The 22,411-nt window shown below is 42.5% G+C and overlaps 2 protein-coding genes across 2 annotated transcripts in view; one reads left to right on the top strand and one right to left on the bottom strand.

Moving 5' to 3' along the window:
- Positions 1–2,800, top strand: part of cibar1 (CBY1 interacting BAR domain containing 1) — a 56,014-nt gene extending 53,214 nt beyond the window's left edge. The window contains exon 8 of the mRNA XM_063061376.1: positions 1,018–2,800. Within this exon, the coding sequence (XP_062917446.1) occupies positions 1,018–1,137 (120 nt within the window). The 3' untranslated portion in view covers positions 1,138–2,800. The remainder of the gene's footprint in view (positions 1–1,017) is intronic.
- Positions 1–22,411, bottom strand: part of LOC134353283 (RNA-binding protein 12B-like) — a 45,252-nt gene that overhangs the window by 3,342 nt on the left and 19,499 nt on the right. The gene's annotated exons all lie outside the window — the stretch shown is intronic.

The raw sequence follows: 22,411 nt of genomic DNA, 5'->3' as shown, positions 1-22,411 counted from the left end.
CTGCAATTTTTTACCATTTAAATAATAATCTGCTCTTTCATCTTTCCTTCCAAAGTGGATGACCTCACATTTACCAACATTGTACTCCATCTGCCAGACCCTTGCCTACTCATTTAACCTATCTATATCTCTTTGCAGACTCGACATATCCGCTGCACAATTTGCTTTTCCGCTCAATTTGGTGTCATCAGCAAACTTAGATACATTACACTCGGTCCCCTCTTCCAGATCATTAATGTATGTCGTGAATAGTTGTGGGCCCAGCACCAACCCCTGGGGCACACCGCTCATCACTGATAGAAAGGATGTACTGAAACTGCAGAGAATTCAAAGGAGGTTCACGAAAATGATTCCAAGATTGAATGGCTTGTCATATGAAAAGTGTTTGATGGCTCTGGGCCTGTATTCACAGGAATTCAGAAGAATGAGGGATGACCTCATTGAAACCTATCGAATGGTGAAAGGCCTTGATAGAGTGGATGTGGAAAGGATGTTTCCTATGATGGGAGAGTCTAAGACCAGAAGACACAGCCTCGAAATAGTGGGACATCCTTTTAAAACAGAGATGAGGAGGAATTTCTTTAGCCAGAGAATGGTGATTCTGTGAATGCTTTGCCACAGGCAGCTGTGGAGGCCGAGTCTTTACGTACCTGTATATTTAAGAAAGAAGTTGATAGATTCTTGATGGTCAGGGCATGAAGGGATATGAAGAAAAGGCAGAAGATTGGGGCTGAGAGGAAAATTGGATCAGCCATGATGAGATAGCAGAGCAGACTCAATGGCCCAAATGGCCCCTATATCTTATGGTCTTAACAAAAAGGGAAAATATGGGAAATTAATATTCTAACGTTTTAGGAAGTAATATTTTTGGAATTCAATTTGTTTGATTACCTTTGATGGTACAATGGGAATGTTTTGGAGGAGGAATGCTAAACATTTAATACTATACTGCTGAATTATAAAATATTGACATAATGTTATTAAATGTTTTGATCTTAAATTTTTTTTTGGATATAGCAACAAGTATGTAGGATTAAAAAGGCTGAAGATGATGACGACAGCGATGATGAGGAGGAAGAGGATGATGATGAAGACGAGGAGGATGAGGAAGATGAAGAAAATTACAGAAGAAGCTAATTCTGATTTTTTTGATTTATGCATATAGTATATTTGGTGTATTTCATTGATTGAAAATTGTCCAGCCTTACAAATTTAAGAACTCTACAAAATAACACTGCCAAACACATCTTTCATTTTACTATGCCAAAAACATTACATGTAAACAGGTTAATTAAAACTCATTAAATAGTAATTTTATATACAACAGGTGTGTTAAAGTTAATCATAAAGTTCAACAATATATTGCACAAATTTTTACATTCTAAAATTTGTATTTTTCTTATACAGCAAAGATACTGCTGATTTTCTTCACATCAAAACATAATTTGATTATACATGCAGTTAACAAACTTGTTTCCCCCACCCTCCCCATATCAAGAGATCTATATCGATGATGTAAGTGCAATATTCGAGTTATTTTTTGTATGCCTTAATAGAGGCCAGATGATCATTAACCTGAACATAAGCAACATAGAAAGAGCCTAGCATTTATTAGCCCTCTATAATTCACTCAAGATGGGGATTCTTAGAGGTAGCTACACTCAGCCAATGGATTTACTTCAGAGGGCAATTAACAATGGCATCAGTGTGGTGTATTGTTTGGTGTGTTTACCAGTCTGGGTAAGGATAGCAGATTTCCTTCCAGAAGATAAATAATAATCCATTTGTGTTTTATAACTATCCAGCAATTTCATAAGATTTTTCCTCACCTACTGATATTTAATGACTTTTATTTTAAAAATAATGCAAAATTCAGATTCTCAGAATGTGAACTGGTATTTAGAAACATAGAAAACCTACAGCACAATACAGGCCCTTTGGCCCACAAAGCTGTGCCGAACACGTCCTTACCTTAGAAATTGCCTAGGGTTACCCATAGCCCTCTATTTTTCTGACCTCCATGTATCTGTCCAGGAATCTCTTAAAAGACCCTATCGTACCCGCCTCCACCACTGTCGCCAGCGGCCCATTCCATGCACTCACCACTCTCTGCGTAAAAAAACTTACCCCTGACATCTCCTCTGTACCTACTTCCAAGCACCTTAAAACTGTGCCATCTTGTGCTAACCATTTCAGCACTGGGAAAAATCTTCTGACTATCCACACGATCAATGCTTCAGCATTTTAGTGCAGCTTTATTATACCATACATTATTCTTTGAAGTTACTGTGTAAACTTGTGAATTATTTGACAATTAAATTCAGAATTCTAACATGAAACTTCTGAAACTTGGAAGCTGACAACCCCTTGCACAGTTATGTATTCAGGATCACCACCTGCTATTTTTCTAACCAAAATTAGTGCATTTTGCTTGTATCACTCGTTCTCATTCCAGTGTAGTCCATTGCAAATGCTTGGAGTTCTTAATTGCAATATGAAATGTGTGAAAGAAAATAAGCAGTCCATTAAATTCTATTTTTTTCAATTAAAATCAATGGTTAAAAAAAATCAGAGTGCAGATGGAGGCCATACTGTTGAAATTGTGAATATATTATTTGCTGAACCCATTTATGATACTAGCACTTCCCTGCTACTAAGTGAAGTTTCCAGTACCTACACCAGTCATACTTACTTTGTGGATGGTAAAGTAACAGAATTCACAGTTTTTGTTAGATATTTTGTTATCAACAAACTCTTCAAAATAATAAAATTCACATTCTTCACTTACTTCTTTTGCAATTTTTTTCTGACAGCATAGAGCTAATCAGAATAACTAAGTTGCAATATTTTTGATGTCACCTTCTTTCCATCACCCACACAGCCAGAATCATCCGTGGCCACTCATTTCAATTCCACTTCCCATTTCCACACTGACATGTGGGTTCTCGGCCACCTCTACTGCCACATTAAAGCCAGGCACAGGTTGGTGGAGTAAGACATCATATTCCATCTTTGTAGTCTCCAACCTGATACCATCAATATCAATTTCTGTAACTTCCACTCCTCTCTATTTTTCTTTCCCCACCTCTACTTTGTTTTCCTTCATTCCTTTGGCCCCTCACAATCTGCCCATCCTCCCTCTGGTTCACCACCTGCTTCCCTTTATTTCAGGATCTACAGTCCTCTCCGGGCAGTTTCCTCCTTCTTCAATCTTTTGCCTCTTCCACCATCTCCTCCTAATGAAGAAAATTCAGAGGAATCTAGAGGTGCAAGTCCACAGCTGCCTTAAAATGGCTGCATCTATTGGTATAGAAGGCATATTGCTTTTATTAGTTGAAGAACTGAATTCAAGAGTCAGGAAGTTATATTGCAGCTGTATACAACAATAGTTAGGCCACAGCTGAAACATAGCATTCAATTCTGGTTGCCCCGTTTTAGGAAGGATGTCAAGCCTTTGGAGAGGGTGAAGATGAGGTTTACAGGATGTTTTCTCTGAACTGGTCTAGACTGAGAGGAGATCTGAGAGGTTTATAAGATTATAAGTAGCATAGAGTAACACAGCACGTAAACAGGCCCTTTGTGCCAACTGATCCAAACTGACAACAGCATCCTCCCTGTTAGCCCCTACCCTGATTTTTATGTCCAAAATGCCTCACCACATGCTTATCCAAGTTGAAATCCATTTGCTATTTCTCAGCCTGACTTAACCTACTTCACTATCAACAACACCCAGTAATTTAATATGAACAGCAAACTCACTGATCATGCCATGTGCATTAACACCCAAATCATTTGCATAAATAATGAATAACAGAGGTTCCAACACTGACCCCTGGGACACCTCCACCAGTCACAGGCCTCCATTCTGAATTTTCCTCACCAGCTCCCCTGAATTCCATGCAACCTAATCTTACAAATCATTCTGCCATGTGGGACCCTGTCAAAGGCCTAACTAAAGTACACACAGATAAGATCCACTGCCTTGCCTTCATCTATCCCCTTCGGTACCTCTTCCAAAAACTCCAAAAGGAATCACCAGATAATGCACAAAGCCATGCTAACTATTACTGACCAGGCTTTGACTATTTAAGTGATGATCGATCTTGCCCCTCAGAAATCCCCCCAGTAGCTTCCCTACAAGTCAAGTTCCCTGGCTTGTACTACAAGGCTTGCAGTTCCCTGGGTTGTCCTCACTACCCTTCTTGAAACAATGGAACAACATTTCTCACCCTTCAGTCTTCTGGAACTTCACCAGTGGCTAATACCTCTACAAGGGCCTCCACAATTTTCCCTGGCCTCCTGCATGTTCTGGGGAGCACTTGGTCAGACCCTGGGGATTTGCCCATCTTGGACAACACGGTAGCGTATGGGTTAAGGTGATATTACAGCTCAGGGTGTTCTGGAGTTCAATTCCAGCACAGTCTGTAAGGATTGATATGCCTTAATACCAGAAAGCATGATTTTAACAGGAATGGGGGTACAGTATGTTCAAAAGGGATATGCAGGGATATTTTTTTTTAAAACAGAAAAGTGATGAATGCCTGGAATGATGGTACAAATACAACTAAAGTGTTCAAGAGGCTGTTAGGCACATGGGTGGGCAAGTAATGGAAGGTAAGTACATTGCGTAGGCAGAAGGTATAAGTTAGTTGAGCATTTGATTAGTAATTTAATTAGATGGGGCACAACATTATGTGTTTGTCATTGCTGATTGATCTGTAAGAGTTTCAAAGGATGAAGAATGAGAACAGAGAATGTTTAGGGTTATTTCTTCTCTCAGTGCCTACTATGAAATCATTAAACTGTCAGACCCAGATAAAATATAGTCAAGGTGTTGTTAATGGAGGACCTGGAGTGTATGGAATGCAGATTTTAAAAGGGATCATTTGAAAAAATGTGGGGTGGTAATCAACTTAAAAAGCATAAATTAAGACCATAAGACCATAAGACAAAGGAGCAGAAGTAGGCCATTCGGCCCATCGAGTCTGCTCCACCATTTTATCATGAGCTGATCCATTTTATCCTCTTTAGTCCCACTGGCCCGCCTTCTCACCATAACCTTTGATGCCCTGGCTACTCAGATACCTATCAATCTCTGCCTTAAAGACACCCAATGACTTGGCCTCCACTGCTGCCCGTGGCAACAAATTCCATAGATTCACCACTCTCTGACTAAAAAAATTTTTTTGCATTTCTGTTCTGAAAGGGCGCCCTTCAATCCTGAAGTCAAGCCCTCTCATACTAGACTCCCCCATCATGGGAAACAACTTTGCCACATCCACTCTGTCCATGCCTTTTAACATTCGAAATGTTTCTATGAGGTCTCCCCTCATTCTCCTAAACTCCAAGGAATACAGTCCAAGAGCGGACAAACGTTCCTCAAATGTTAACCCTCTCATTCCCAGAATGATTCTAGTGAATCTTCTCTGTACCCTCTCCAACGTCAGCACATACTTTCTTAAATAAGGAGATCAAAACTGCCCACAGTACTCCAAGTGAGGTCTCACCAGCGCCTTATAGAGCCTCAACATCACATCCCTGCTCCTATACTCTATTCCTCTAGAAATGAATGCCAACATTGCATTCGCCTTCTTCACTACTGACTCAACCTGGAGGTTAACTTTAAGGGAATCCTGTACGAGGACTCCCAAGTCCCGTTGCATCTCAGAACTTTGAATTCTTTCCCCATTTAAATAATAGTCTGCCCGTTTATTTTTTCTGCCAAAGTGCATAACCATACACTTTCCAACATTGTACTTCATTTGCCACTTCTCTGCCCATTCTTCCAATCTATCCAAGTCTCTCTGCAGACTCTCCGTTTCCTCAGCACTACCGGCCCCTCCGCCTATCTTCGTATCATCAGCAAACTTAGCCACAAAGCCATCTATTCCATAATCCAAATCGTTGATGTACAATGTAAAAAGAAGCGGCCCCAACACTGATCCCTGTGGAACACCACTGGTAACTGGCAGCCAACCAGAATAGGATCCCTTTATTCCCACTCTCTGTTTCCTGCCAATCAGCCAACACTCTATCCACGTATGTAACTTTCCTGTAATTCCATGGGCTCTTATCTTGTTTAGCAGCCTCATGTGTGGCACCTTGTCAAAGGCCTTCTGAAAATCCAAATATACAACATCCACTGCATCTCCCTTGTCTAGCCTACTGGTAATTTCCTCAAAAAATTGTAATAGGTTTGTCAGGCAGGATTTTCCTTTAAGGAATCCATGCTGAGTTCTGCCTATCTTGTCATATGCCTCCAGGTACTCTGTAACCTCATCCTTGACAATCGACTCCAACAACTTCCCAACCACCGACGTCAAGCTAACAGGTCTATAATTTCCTTTTTGCTTCCTTGCCCCCTTCTTAAATAGCGGAGTGACATTTGCAATCTTCCAGTCCTCCGGAACCATGCCAGAATCTATCGACATTTGAAATATCATCGCTAATGCCTCCGCAATCTCCACAGCTACTTCCTTCAGAACACGAGGGTGCATTCCATCTGGTCCAGGAGATTTATCGACCTTTAGCCTATCCAGCTTCCTGAGTACTTTCTCTGTCGTAATTGTGACTGCGCACACTTCTCTTCCCTGCCACCCTTGAGTGTCCGGTATCCTGCTGTCTTCCTCAGTGAAGACTGATACAAAATACTTGTTCAGTTCCTCTGCCATCTCCTCATCTCCCATTACAATTTCTCCAGTATCATTTTCTATCGGTCCTATATCTACTCTCACCTGTCTTTTACTCTTTATATACTTGAAAAAGCTTTTAGTATCCTCTTCGATATTATTTGCTAGTTTCCTTTCATAGTTAATCTTTTCTCTCTTAATGACATTCTTGATTTCCTTTTGTAAGGTTTTAAAGACTTCCCAATCCTCTGTCTTCCCACTAATTTTTGCTTCCTTGTATGCCCTCTCCTTAGCTTTAACTTTGGCTTTGACTTCTCTTGTCAACCACGGTTGCATCCTTTTTCCACTCGAAAATTTCTTCTTTTTTGGAATATACCTGTCTTGCACATTCCTCATTTTTCGCATAAACTCCAGCCACTGCTGCTCTGCTGTCTTTCCCGCCAGTGTCTCTTTCCAGTCAACTTTGGCCAGTTCCTCTCTCATGCCACTGTAGTTTCCTTTACTCCACTGAAACACCGACACATCAGATTTCGGCTTCTCTTGTTCTAATTTCACAGTGAACTCAATCATGTTATGATCACTGCCTCCTAAGGCTTCCTTCACCTCAATCTCTCCAATCACCTCCGGTTCATTACACAATACCCAATCCAGTACAGCCGATCCCCTAGTGGGCTCAACAACAAGCTGTTCTAAAAAGCCATCTCGCAGACATTCTACAAATTCTCTCTCTTGAAATCCAGTGCCGACCTGATTTTTCCAATCTACTCGCATGTTAAAATCCCCCACAATTATCATAACACTGCCCTTCTGACAAGCCTTTTCTATTTCCAGTTGTAATTTGTAGTCCACATCCCTGCAGCTGTTTGGAGGCCTATAAATAACTGCCATCAGGGTCCTTTTACCCCTGCTATTCCTTAGCTCAACCCATAAAGATTCTGCACGTTCCGATCCTATATCACCTCTTTCTAATGATTTAATATCATTTCTTACCAATAAAGCCACGCCTCCCCCTCTGCCTACTTTCCTATCCTTCCGATACACCGTGTATCCTTGGACGTTCAGCTCCCAGAGACATGCATCCTTTAGCCAGGTCTCAGTGATGGCCACAATATCATACCCGCCAATCTGTAGCTGTACAACAAGATCATCCACCTTATTTCTTATGCTGCGTGCATTTAAGTACAACACCTTAAGACCAGTATTTGATACTTTTTGCTTTGATTTCACTGCAACTTTATTGCACTGCAACTCATCCCAATGGCTACACATTTGCCCCATCACCTGCCTGTCTTTCCTGACATCTTTACTGCTCACTATCTTAGATTTATTTCTGTTTTCCCCTTCCTCCGCTCTATCATTCCGGTTCCCATCCCCCTGCCAAATTAGTTTAAACCCTCCCTAACAGCTCTATTAAACTTTCCCGTCAGGATATTGGTCCCCTTCGGGTTCAGGTATAACCTGTCCTTTTTGAACACGTCATACTTCCCCCAGAAGAGATCCCAATTATCCAAGAATCTGAAGCCCTGCCCCCTACACCAGTCTCTCAGCCACGCATTCATCTGCCTGATCCAACTACTCTTGCCCTCGCTAGCACGTGGCACAGGTAGCAATCCCGAGATTACTACCCTGGAGGTCCTGCTTCTCAGCTTCCTTCCTAACTCCTGGAAATCTCTCTTCAGGACCTCCTCCTTTGTCCTATCTATGTCATTGGTACGACATGTACCAAGACAACTGGCTGCTCACCCTCCCCCCTCAGAATATTCAGGACCCGATCCGAGACATCCCATACCCTGGCACCTGGGAGGCAACACACCATGCGGGTATCTCTGTCAGGCTCACAGAATCTCCTGTCTGTTCCCCTGACTATGGAATCCCCCACGACTACCGCATTTCTCTTCACCCTCCTTCTCTCCTGCACAACAGCGCCAGGCTCAGTGCCAGAGACCCGGTCACCGTGGGCGTCCCCTGTCAGGTCATCCCCCTCAACAGCATCCAGAACAAGATATTTGTTGCTGAGGGGGGCAGCCACAGGGGTGCTCTCCACTATCCGGGCATTTCCCTTCCCTCTCAAGACAGTGACCCAGTGTTCTGACTCCTGTAGCCTAGGGATGACTACCTCCCTGTAGCTCCTGTCTATCACCTCTTCACTTTCCCTGATAAGCACTAGGTCATCAAGCTGCAGCTGCAGATCCCTAACACGGTCTCTGAGGAGCTGCAACTCGGTGCACCTGGCGCAGATGTGGCCATCAGGGAGGCTGGAAGTCTCCCAGGATTCCCACATCTGACACCCTGAACAAAGCACTAACTCTGCAGGCATGCTATCTAATTCTACACGAATGAAACAGGAAAAATGTGTCTACTCACCCACTTTCCTTGCCAAACAGACAAACTTTTTAAACCGTTAGCTGTGACAGCCCTGCTGTTCCTGTCTGTCCGGGCCGATTCACGAAAGGTGGGGGAGGAAAAAAAGAGTTGGCGCTTCGCTCTCGCCTCGTCCCGTTTATCGCCGAAGCCCGTTGAAGCCAAAGCCCTACACTCTGCTACCGCTCACTCCACTGCCCGCTCCGACAGCTGTCCGCTGTATAGGGTGGTCGCCTTTTTAAATTCTCCGCGCGGTCCTGCCGATGTCACGCGCCTGCGCAGTCTCGCCCTTCTTGCACTTGAAGAAGTTTAAAAAAAAACTGCCTTCCTTCACAATTCAGCTCCCACGACGCTCAGGGTAGATTTGTTAAAGTTGTGACTAAAGTGACTGCATGTTTTGGGAAGTTCATGAGCTGATACAAAACCTACAGTGGATTGATAGATGGAAATAACAAATAAATGTCTATGACAGGATGGGATCCAGAATACTTAGGCAGTGTTGAAGGTAGCTGAAAGTAGGTGAAGGCCAGCAACTCATGGCTGATCTGAAGCAAATAAAGACAGAGGAAAGATTAAAACAATCTGGAAATATGTGATGAACAACACTGCCACAGCCAATAGTGTAGTGGCTAGCACAACATTTTACAGCATCAGTTACCTGTGTTCATTTCCCTCCACTGTCTATAAGGAGTCCCTATGTTCTCCACATGACAGCAAAAAAAGTGAAAAACACAAAATTTAAAACACCAAACCACCAAAGTCCTCAAAAAAAGTCCAGATCAGTTCAATCCAACCCAGCACTGTGTTGTACATTATCTTCAGGTCACAGAGCCAGTGAGTTCAATACCAAGTCCTAACAGCTATAACATGCCTAGATAGAATCTGAGACACTTTCTCTTCCAATCTCAAAAAATCCCACAGCCAGAGGCCTTGGCTTCATTTCCCTACTTCTCCATCTTAATGAATTCCAAACCCAACATGAGATTGAGCTCTTCCTCTGCTACTTGTGTGCCCCCTTTGTTTCTTCATCCTAGATTTCTTCCTGTCTTCAGGAGTTTTGTTCCCACCTGGAAGCCTCGGTCTGATATCTTACTCTCTCTAAATCTTACTAACTACCGACAATGACGGTAATCATTTCAATTTTTCAATTGCTTGTATTCTCATGTCCAATCACAATGCTATCAAACATACTGTCAAAAGAGGTGCTACTGTTTTTTGGTTTAAAAAAAAGAGGCAACACCACTCTTGACAGCTGGTGAAGGCCAACTAATGTTTTCTGAACTTTTAACACTGACACTGAATATCTGTACATCTCTACTTGAGATCTTTCACTCAACTGCCTTCCAGCTTCAGAGTCCACTAACCATTTTTATGTTCTGCTCAAGATTCTCAAGCAGAAGATAAAAATCCATTGTTTCAACCTGTTCTTCTCCCATGGGATTGACTTCTTTCCACCTTCACTCTATTTCAAATTTCAAAGTTCGAAGTAAATTTATTATCAAGGTACATAGATGACAGCTTTTCTTTTCAAGCAATCGCAACACATACAAGACACACAACAGAATCAATGAAAGACCACACCCAATAGGATGGACAACAACAAATGTGCAAAAAAACTGCAAATATTAAAAGAGGAAAAGATAAATAGTCATAAATAAATAAACAATAAATATCAAGAACATGAGATGAAGAGTGCTTAAAAGTGAGTCCACTTCAGTGGGAATATTTCAGTGATGGGGTGAGTGAAGTTGACTGAAGTTATGGCTGATAGTTAACCATTCAAAAGTCTGAATGGTTCAGGGGTAATATCTGGTCCTGAACCTGGTGGTGTGCATCCTGAGACTCCTGTATCTTCTTCCTGATGACAGCAGCAAGAAGAGAAAATGACCTGAATAATGAGGGTCCTTGATAATGGATGCTGCTTTCCTGCAACAGCGCTCCATGCATATATGCTTAATGGTGGGGAGAGTTTTACCTGTGATGGACTGCATCGTATCCACTACTTTATGTAGTCTTTTCCATACAGGACATTGGTGTTTCCATACCAGTCTACAATACAACCAGACAATATTCTTTCCACCACACATCTATAGAATTTTGCCGAAGTTTTAGATGACATTCTGAATCTATGCAAACTTCTAAGAAACTAGAGACGCTGCTGTGCTTTCTTCATAATGGCATATACGTGCAGGCCCCAGTACAGATCTGCTGAAAAGCTAACACTGAGGAATTTAAACTTGATGACCCTCTCCACCTCTGATCTCCCTATAAGGACTGACTCATAGACCTAGAATAGTCATTGAACAGTACAGCACTGAAACAGGCTCTTCGGTTCATCTAGTCTGTACCAAACCATTTAAACTGCCCACTCCCATCAATCTTTATCTGTTTGTGTATAGGACACATCAACAAACGTTTCAGAAAGCGTCTTTCATGCAAGGTATGCAGTGGCAAGCATCCCAGCATTCATGCTAACGAATCGGGTGCAGAATTAAAACGAGGCGTGAAAGAATCAGACACAGCAATGAGTGTGCCCTGGAATCTAACGGCCTTACAGAGGCTGGTGATCATTATTATAAATTTCCCATAATTCCAGTACAAGTGAAGTCTTAAAAAGGGTAACAAGACAGTGGTGACTTATGCTTTCACAGATCATGGAAGTACAGCAGTGTTCTGCACAGTGGACCTCATGAACAAGATCAACCCCACAGGAAAAAGGACAGACATTCTCTTACGCACCATTGGCCAAGAGAAGATCACAAGTAGCTACATTGTTTCAAGATTGGAAGTGACCGGCTTACATGGTGAAAACTATTATTGTGAACTACCTAACATCTATACGCAGAAAAGTATGCCTGTCCACAAAGGGATGGTCTCACTGAGACATGTCCATTTGCCAGATATTGATTCAGAAATCGAGCCACTGATAGGGGCGAATGTGCCTGAAGCATTGGAACTGCTGCAAGTGATTCACAGTGTCAATAGTGGACCTTATGCAATTAGAACAATGGTGGGTTGGACTGTAAGAGAAGCACTGAAAGGAGACAATGGTGATGGGAGAGACTGTGCACAGCCTGAGCTGATAGTTAACAGGATCTGTTTTGAACTTGCATGAGCTTTGGCAGCGGCAACTCGAGGCAGACTTCCCTGAATGCAATCAGAATGAAAAACCCGGATTGTCAAGAGAAGATAACAAGTTCATGGACAACACACACAAAATGCTGGAGGAACTCAGCAGTCTTTTGCAGAGTAAACAGTCAACATTTCAGGCCGGGACAAGGAGGACTTTGGCTCGAAACATTGTTTACTCTTTTCCACAGATGCTGCCTGGCCTGCTGAGTTCCTCCAGTATTTTGTGTGTGTTGCTTTGAATCTCCAACACCTGCAGATTTTCTTGTGGTTACAAGTTCATGGAGCTGGTTATGAATTCTGGAAAATTAGTAGATGGCCATTACCAGATTAGTTGGGAAAAAAGGTTAACATGCCAAATATCTGGAAGACTGCTGAACATGTTCTAAATCTAAGGAAGAGTTTAAGAAGGATTTGTCATTTCACATTGACTACACAGGTTTCATGAAAGATGTCATCTCCAAAGGATATGCCAGAAAGAGTGCCAGCAGAGGATCTGGAATGCAGTGATGGGAATGTCTGGTATATTTCACATCTCAGTGTTTATCGCCCAGAAAAGGGAAACTTTGGGTTGTGTTTGACTTCTCAGGGCATATCACTTAATGCTCAGCCTTTACAGGGACCAGATCTTACTAGCTCACTGATTGGAGTCATAAGCAGATTCAGAAACGAACCAGTGATGGTCATGACAGATATTGAATCAATGTTTCATCAGGTTAAAGTACCAGTGGAAGATACAGGTCTGCTGAGGTTTCGCAGGTGGACTGATGGTAACCTCAGCCAAGATATGGTGGACTTTAGAATGGTGATACATCTCTTTGGAGCAACTCCATCACCATGCTGTGCCAATTTCATTTGAGGAAATGTGCAAAAGTCAACAAAGAATAGCTCAGCTGCAAGATGGAGCATGAGGTTTTGCATACTTCTATGTTGATGACTGCCCTGTGTCAGCATCCTCTGAGGAAGAAGCTGTGCTAAGGGGGCTTTTGACTCACAAAGTAGATAAGCAACAGATATACTTTACTAGCTGTGATACCAGAAGAACAATAATAAAAGACATGAAGGATTTGGATTTGAATCAAGATATACCTTCAGTGGAGAGAGTACTGGGTGTGTAATTGTGCATTCAGTTCGATACTTTCAAGTTTAAGATCACAGTCCAAGTTAGACCACTCACCAGAAGGGGGATCCTCTCCAGTGAGTTCCATCTATGATCCTTTAGGAAACTTGAGTCCAGTGGTGCTATCTGCTATGAAGATCCTACAAGATCTTTGTAAGAAAGGGGTTGGCTGGGATGACACCATACTAACATCAGTTGCTCATGACAAGTTGGCTGGAAGAACTCAGGGTTGTTAGGTGTTTGAAATTCCTAGATTTTGGAAAAGTTTCTGATGCACAGTTACACCACTTTACAGACACAAGTGAAGATGGCTACGGAGCAGCGACCTACCTGTTGTTGCACACCAGATGCTCTCAAGTGCACAGTGCTTTCAGCATGGGAAAACCCACAGTAGCTCCATTGAAGTCAGTTTCCCTGCTTCATATGGAACTCATTGCTGCTACGAGTGCAAGTCATAACAACACAACGTGGAGGAGGGAATTGCACATGTAACTTCATGACTCAGCTTTTTTGGACTGATAATACTTCTGTGCTGAAATACATCAAGAATTAAACTTTCAGGATAAGAACCTTCCTTGCAGACAAAGTCTTAAGGTCCACAAGCATCTCAATGGATGAATGTAGGCAGTTCAAACAACCTGCCAGATGTGTCCTCTGGAGGGTCGAAGGTGAAAGTACTCCTAAAGAATAAGACAGGGTGTCAGGGCCTCAGTATCTTCGTCAGCCTGTAAGGGAATGGCCTATGAATCACAATTGTTCTGGAAACTTCTGCTCAATGATCCAGAAGTCAAGTGGATTGTTACAATGAATGTCATGCAGATTGGAGGAGGTAGGCACGGTAACCATGTATAATTCACCACTTCTCATCTTAGACCCATTTGAGGAAGACAATGGCCTGGATTTTTAAGGTTAAATAACCTTCTCTTGTTTTTTTTTTGTCAGAAGAGGATGTAATTGAAATTGCTGTTGCTCAGTCTGACTTGAATGAAGAACACAAGGGTATTCTTGAAGAGAAAGATGTTTCCAAATGAACCTCCATTTACATTGGAGGACTACATTCAACCTTTTGAGATAAGGAGCAGGATTACAGTGAAGAGGTATGGGATCATATATACCTGTCCAGCTATACAAGCTGTTCACATTGAAGTGGCATCTTTAGACAGTTTCCTTTGTTAATGCACTTTGATGCCTTATAGCAAAACAAGGACAGGTTCATGAACTGTGCTCTGATAATGAAATTAACTTTGTTGGAGCTGAGTGTGAATTGCAAGAAGCCATTGAGAAATGGAATCATTCATGGATCACTGATGTCCTTCTTCAGAAAGGAATTAAGTGGATTTTTAAAACCCAAGCTGATTCACATCATGGTAGAACATGGGAAGAGATTGATCAGGTCTGTGTGAAAGGTTTTCAATTCCACCATGCAGGTACAGAACCTTGACAAAGAGGGTTTCAACACAGTCCTTTGTGAAGTAGAGGCTAACATCAATCATTATCCAATTACTAAAGTATCCTGGGATCTCAAGTGATTTGGAAGCGCTAACACCCAACCATCTGATGCTTCTCACTATCTTCACCACCAGGAGAGTTCCAAAAAGAAGACATTTAAGCTTGTCATAGATGGAGGCAGGCCCAATGCATGTTAAACTTGTTTTGGAAGTGGTGGGTCATGGAGTACTTACACAGTTACAGGAACATCAGAAATGGTCAGGTATAAAACACCATTTTCTCCCAGAAGACATTATGCTTATAGTTGACAACACAGCATCTCAAAACTCATGGATCATGGGGAGATTCATTTAAGTCTTTCCAGACAGAAGAGAATTTGTGCAGTAGGTGCATATCAAGACCAAGACCAGCTGTCCGTACAGGCTGTAACCAAGATCTGTCTTCTACAGGAGGCAGAGGTTTGAGGAGCAACAGTCTAGAAGCTTCATCACTGACTTGACAGAGGATGATGGTAAAGATCACTTTGTACAGGGTTAAGTCCATAAGACCATAAAACATAGGAGCAGAATTAGGACACTGGGCCCATCAAATCTGCTCCATGACTTCATCATGGCTGAACCATTCTCCCTTTCAGCCCCAATCTCATGCCTTCTTCCGTGTCCCTTCATGTCCTAACTAATGAAGAATCTATCAATCTCTGCCTTAAAGTTACACAAAGACTTGGCCTGCACAGCCACATCTGCCAACGAATTCCACATATTCACCACTCTTTGGTAAAGCTATGTTTCCTCATCTCCATTCTAAAAGGATACTGCTCTATTCTGAGGCTGTGTCCTCTGGTCCTAGACTCCCCCACCATAAGAAACATCCTCTCCACATCCACTGTATTGAGACCTTTCAACATTTTGATTGGTTTCAATGGAACCACCCCTCATTCCTCTGAATTTCAGTGAGTAAAGGCCCAGAAACATCAAATGCTCTTCATATGACAAGCCTTTCAATCCAGGAATCATTTTTGTGAACTTGCAAACTATCAATTAGGGATTCCTGCACAAGGACTCCCAAGACCCTTTGCACCTCAGATTTTTGAAATGTCTCTCCATTTAGAAAACTGTCTACCCTTTTCTTTCTTTTACCAAGCTGCATGAACATGCACATCCAGACACTGTATTCCATCTGCAACTTCTTTGCTCATTCTCAAAATCTGTAAGTCATTCTATACTCTCTCTACATCCTCAAAACTGCCTGCTGCTCTACCTTTCTTTGCATCATCCACAAATTTTGCCACAAAGTAATCAATTTCATCATCCAAGTCATTGACATATAACATAAAAAGAAGCATCCCAACACAGACTCCTGTAGAACACCACTAGTCCTCGGCAGCCAACCAGAAAAGACTCCCTTTATTTCTACATTTTACCTCCTGCCAATCAGCCACTGCTTTATCCATGCTAGTATCTTTCCTGTAATAGCATGAGTTCTTAACTTGTTAAGCAGCCTGCATGGCACCTTATCAAAATCTTAAATTTCTGAAATTCCTAGTACACAACATCCACCAATTCTCTTTTGTCTATCTTGCTTGTTATTTCTTCAAAGAATTCCAACAGATTTGTCAGGCAAGGTTTTCCCTTGAGGAAACCATGCCAACTATGGTCCATCTTATCATGTGCCTCCAAGTACCTCAAAACCACATCCCTAACAATTGATATCCACTCTCACCTCTCATTGACAGTTTATGTATATGAAGAAACTTTTGGTATCCTCTTTAATATTATTAGGAAGCTTACTTTTGTATTCCATCTTCCCCTTAATGACTTTTTAGTTGCCTTTTGCTGTTTTTTTAAAAAGCTTTCCAAACCTCTAACATCCCATGATTTTTTGTTAATAAGTTACTATGAGGCTACTAATAAGTCCTAGTAGCCTTTGGCCCAGATGACTATTACATGACTTGACTGGAAGAAAGAAGAGAGAAGACTTTGCATAAATGTTAAGATGTTTATCCTTAAAAATTCCATGTCTCCTATTTTTAGTAGTATGTAGCTGTAATTATTATAGTGTAGTAATTAAGGGCTGAGATCTAGAAGCCATGTATTTATTTTCTGCCAATATTGTATTTTGTGTTGCTGGTTTCATGATCAAGGATCAAACATTCCTTCTTTCATTTGGTACTTCATTATTAAAGTGTTATACAGTGTCAATCCCCATTTTGTTGTTAAGTAACCGCTACAGTAGTATTAAGTGGAGAGCTGTATTCGCTGAAGAGCATCCTAATATATATATTTTTGTTGTCCAAATTTTCCAGGATTGTGTGAACAGCCAATTATATAGCACCTGCTGTTGACCTGTTGTGACTTCATAGGCAGGAGTTAATATGCATAATCATCAATTCCCAAAGCACTTCATCACAATGGTTGTACTACAAGTGCTACTGGACGATAGTTGAGGCAGGTTACAACATATCTCTCAGGCACTGGTATAACTGAAGCCTGCTTGAAGCAGGTGGGTATCTCACATTGCCAAAGCAAGAGGTTAAAGGCAATGGTGAACACTCCAGCCAGTTGATCAGCATAGGTCTTTACTACTCATCTGCATTGGATGCTATCTGTGGATTCATCCCCCTGAAGGATGTTCTCACGTTGGCCTCAGATACTGAAATCACAGGGTCATTGGGGGATGAAGGTGCTTCCAAATTTTGATTTGATTCATGCTCCAAAGCGAGCATAAAAGGCAATGAGCTCACCTGGGAGTGAAGCCTTGTTGTCACATACTTTCTCTTTGTAGGAACTGATAGCATTTAAGCCCTGCTGCAGCTTCCAAGCATCCCCTTGGTGATTCAAGTTTGCTCTAGAATTGCTAATTTGCATGTGAGCTGGCTTTCCAGAGGTAGTACCCGGACCTCTTGTATTTAACTTAATTACATAGAACATAGAATACTACAGCACAGTACAGGCCCTTCAGCCCACATTGTTGTGCCGACCCTCAAACCCTGCCTCCCATATAACCCTCCACCTTAAATTCCTCCATATACCTGTCTAGTAGCCTCTTAAATTTCACTAGTGTATCTGCTTCCACCACTAGCTCAGGCAGTGTATTCCATGCAACAACCACTCTCTGAGTAAAAATAACTTCCTCTAATATCCCCCTTGAACTTCCCACCCCTTACTTTAAAGCCACATCCCCTTGTATTGAGCAGTGGTGCCCTGGGGAAGATGCACTGGCTGTCCACTCTATCTATTCCTCTTAATATCTTGTATACCTCTATCATGTCTCCTCTCATCCTCCTTCGCTTCAAAGAGTAAAGCCCTAGCTCCCTTAATCTCTGATCATAATCCATACTCTCTAAACCAGGCAGCATCCTGGTAAATCTCCTCTGTACCTTTTCCAATGCTTCCACATCCTTCCTAAAGTAAGGCGACCAGAACTGGACACAGTACTCCAAGTGTGGCCTAACCAGAGTTTTATAGAGCTGCATCATTACCTTGCGACTCTTAAACTCTATCCCTCAACTTATGAAAGCTAACACCCCATAAGCTTTCTTAACTACCCGATCTACCTGTGAGGCAACTTTCAGGGATCTGTGGATCTGTACCCCCAGATCCCTCTGCTCCTCCACATTACCAATTTGCTTTGTACTCTGCCTTGGAGTTTGTCCTTCCAAAGTGTACCACCTCACACTTCTCCGGGTTGAACTCCATCTGCCACTTCTCAGCCCACTTCTGCATCCTATCAATGTCTCTCTGCAATCTTCGACAATTCTCTACACTATCTACAACACCACCAACCTTCATGTCATCTGCAAACTTGCCAACCATCCCTTCTACCCCCACATCCAGGTCGTTAATAAAAATCACAAAAAGTAGAGATCCCAGAACCAATCCTTGTGGGACACCACTAGTCACAACCCTCCAATCTGAATGTACTCCCTCCACAACCCTCTGCCTTCTGCAGGCAAGCCAATTCTGAACCCACCTGGCCAAACTTTCCTGGATCCCATGCCTTCTGACTTTCTGAATAAGCCTGTGTGGAACCTTGTCAAATTCCTTACTAAAATCCATATAGATCACATCCACTGCACTACCCTCATCTATATGCCTGGTCACCTCCTCAAAGAACTCTATCAGACTTGTTAGACACTATCTGCCCTTCACAAAGCCATGCTGACTGTCCCTGATCAGACCATGATTCTCTAAATGCCCATAAATACTATCTCTAAGAATCTTTTCCAACAGCTTTCCCACCTCAGACGTAAAGCTCATTGGTCTATAATTACCCAGACTAACCCTACCACCATTTTTCAACAAAGATTCACCTCCCTCCAATCCTCCGGTACCATTCCTGTAGACGAAGACATAAAGATCCTAGCCAGGGGCTCAGCAATCTCTTCCCTCACCTCATGGAGCAGCCTGGGGAATATTCCATCAGGCCCCGGGGACTTTTCTGTCCGAATGTATTTTAGTAACTCCAACACCTCCTCTGCCTTAATATCAACATGCTCCAGAACATCAACCTCACTCATATTGTCCTCACTGTCATCAAGTTCCCTCTCATTGGTGAATACCAAAGAGAAGTATTCATCGAGGACCTCGCTCACTTCCACAGCCTCCAGGCACATCTTCCCACCTTTATCTCTAATTGGTCCTACCTTCACTCCTGTCATCCTTTTGTTCTTCACATAATTGAAGAATGCCTTGGGGTTTTCCTTTACCTTACTCGCCAAGGCCTTCTCATGCCCCCTTCTTGTTCTTCTCAGCCCCTTCTTTAGCTCCTTTCTTGCTACCCTGTATTCCTCAATAGACCCATCTGATCCTTGCTTCCTAAATCTCATGTATGCTGCCTTCTTCCACCTGACTAGATTTTCCACCTCACTTGTCACCCATGGTTTCTTCACCCTACCATTCTTTATCTTCCTCACCGGGACAAATTTATCCCTAACATCCAACAAGAGATCTTTAAACATCGACCACACGTCCATAGTACATTTCCCAGCAAAAACATCAACCCAATTCACACCCGCAAGTTCTAGCCTTATAGCCTCATAATTTGCCCTTCCCCAATTAAAAATGTTCCTGTTCTCTCTGTTTCTATCCTTTTCCATGATAATGCTGAAGGCCAGGGAGCCGTGGTCACTGTCCCCCAGATACTCACCCACTGAGAGATCTGTGACCTGACCCAGTTTGTTACCTAATACTAGATCTAGTATGGCATTCCCCCAGTCAGCCAGTCAACATACTGTGACAGGAATCCGTCCTGGACACACTTAACAAACTCTGTCCCGTCCAAACCCTTGGAACTAATCAGATGCCAATCAATATTAGGGAAGTTAAAGTCACCCATGATAACAACCCTGTTATTTTCGCACCTTTCCAAAATCTGCCTCCCAATTTGCTCCTCGGTATCTCTGCTGCTACCAGGGGGCCTATAGAATACTCCCAACAGAGTAACTGCTCCCTTCCTGTTCCTGACTCTAAAGAGGATCCTGCTACATTACCCACCCTTTCTGTAGCTGTAATAGTATCCCTGACCAGTAATGCCGCCCCTCCACCCCGCGCCCCCCCCCATCCCTTTTAAAGCACTGAAATCCAGGAATATTGAGAATCCATTCCTGCCCTGGTGCCAGCCAAGTCTCTGTAATGGCCACTGCATCATAATTCCATGTATGTATCCAAGCTCTCAGTTCATCACCTTTGTTCCTGATGCTTTTTGCATTTAAGTACACGCACTTTAGCCCTTCTACCTTCCTGCCTTTACACCCTTTATTCTGCTTCTCTTTCCTCAAAGCCTCTCTATATGTTAGATCTGGCTTTACTCCATGCTCTTTTTTCACTGATCTATCGCTCTGGGTCCCATCCCCCTTGTAAATTAGTTTAAACCTTCCCGAACCATACTAGCAAACCTACCTGCAAGGATATTGCTCCCCCTCCAGTTCAGGTCCCACCTTCCCCAGAAGAGATCCCAATGATCCAGAAATCTAAAACCTTGCCCCCTGCACCAACACCTCAGCCACACATTCAACTACCATCTCCTCCAATTCTTACCATCATACCAAAGAATTCTTACCAAAGAATAACTCAAGGAAGGTAGTGCACCCGTGGCTGACAAGAGAAATTAGGGATAGTATCAATTCCAAAGAACAAGCATACAAATTAGCCAGAAAAAGTGGCTCACCTGAGGACTGGGAGAAATTCAGAGTTCAGCAGAGGAGGGCAAAGGGCTCAATTAGGAAGGGGAAAAAAGATTATGAGAGAAAACTGGCAGGGAACATAAAAACTGACTGTAAAAGCTTTTATAGATATGTAAAAAGGAAAAGACTGGTAAAGACAAATGTAGGTCCCCTACAGACGGAAACAGGTGAATTGATTATGGGGAGCAAGGACATGGCAGACCAATTGAATAATTACTTTGGTTCTGTCTTCACTAAGGAGGACATAAATAATCTTCCAGAAATAGTAGGGGACAGAGGGTCCAGTGAGATGGAGGAACTGAGCGAAATACATGTTAGTAGGGAAGTGGTGTTGGGTAAATTGAAGGGATTAAAGGCAGATAAATCTCCAGGGCCAGATGGTCTGCATCCCAGAGTGCTTAAGGAAGTAGCCCAAGAAATAGTGGATGCATTAGTGATAATTTTTCAAAACTCGTTAGATTCTGGACTAGTTCCTGAGGATTGGAGGGTGGCTAATGTAACCCCACTTTTTAAAAAAGTAGGGAGAGAGAAACCGGGGAATTATAGACCAGTTAGCCTAACGTCGGTGGTGGGGAAACTGCTGGAGTCAGTTATCAAAGATGTGATAACAGCACATTTGGAAAGCGGTGAAATCATCGGACAAAGTCAGCATGGATTTGTGAAAGGAAAATCATGTCTGACGAATCTCATAGAATTTTTTGAGTATGTAACTGGTAGAGTGGATAGGGGAGAACCAGTGGATGTGGTATATTTGGATTTTCAAAAGGCTTTTGACAAGGTCCCACACAGGAGATTAGTGTGCAAACTTAAAGCACACGGTATTGGGGGTAAGGTATTGATGTGGATAGAGAATTGGTTAGCAGACAGGAAGCAAAGAGTGGGAATAAATGGGACCTTTTCAGAATGGCAGGCAGTGACTTGTGGGGTACCGCAAGGCTCAGTGCTGGGACCCCAGTTGTTTAAAATATATATTAATGACTTGGATGAGGGAATTAAATGCAGCATCTCCAAGTTTGTGGATGACACGAAGCTGGGCGGCAGTGTTAGCTGTGAGGAGGATGCTAATAGGATGCAGAGTGACTTGGATAGGTTGGGTGAGTGGGCAAATTCATGGCAGATGCAATTTAATGTGGATAAATGTGAAGTTATCCACTCTGGTGGCAAAAATAGGAAAACAGATTATTATCTGAATGGTGGCCGATTAGGAAAAGGGGAGGTGCAACGAGACCTGGGTGTCATTATACACCAGTCATTGAAAGTGGGCATGCAGGTACAGCAGGCAGTGAAAAAGGCGAATAGTATGCTGGCATTTATAGCAAGAGGATTCGAGTACAGGAGCAGGGAGGTACTACTGCAGTTGTACAAGGCCTTGGTGAGACCACACCTGGAGTATTGTGTGCAGTTTTGGTCCCCTAATCTGAGGAAAGACATCCTTGCCATAGAGGGAGTACAAAGAAGGTTCACCAGATTGATTCCTGGGATGGCAGGACTTTCATATGAAGAAAGACTGGATGAACTGGGCTTGTACTCGTTGGAATTTAG

The sequence above is a fragment of the Mobula hypostoma genome, chromosome 1 (assembly GCF_963921235.1).
Source record: "Mobula hypostoma chromosome 1, sMobHyp1.1, whole genome shotgun sequence".
Lineage (NCBI taxonomy): Eukaryota > Metazoa > Chordata > Chondrichthyes > Myliobatiformes > Myliobatidae > Mobula > Mobula hypostoma.
Note: the sequence above shows the minus strand (reverse complement) of the source record. Positions and strands in the feature narration are given on the sequence as shown.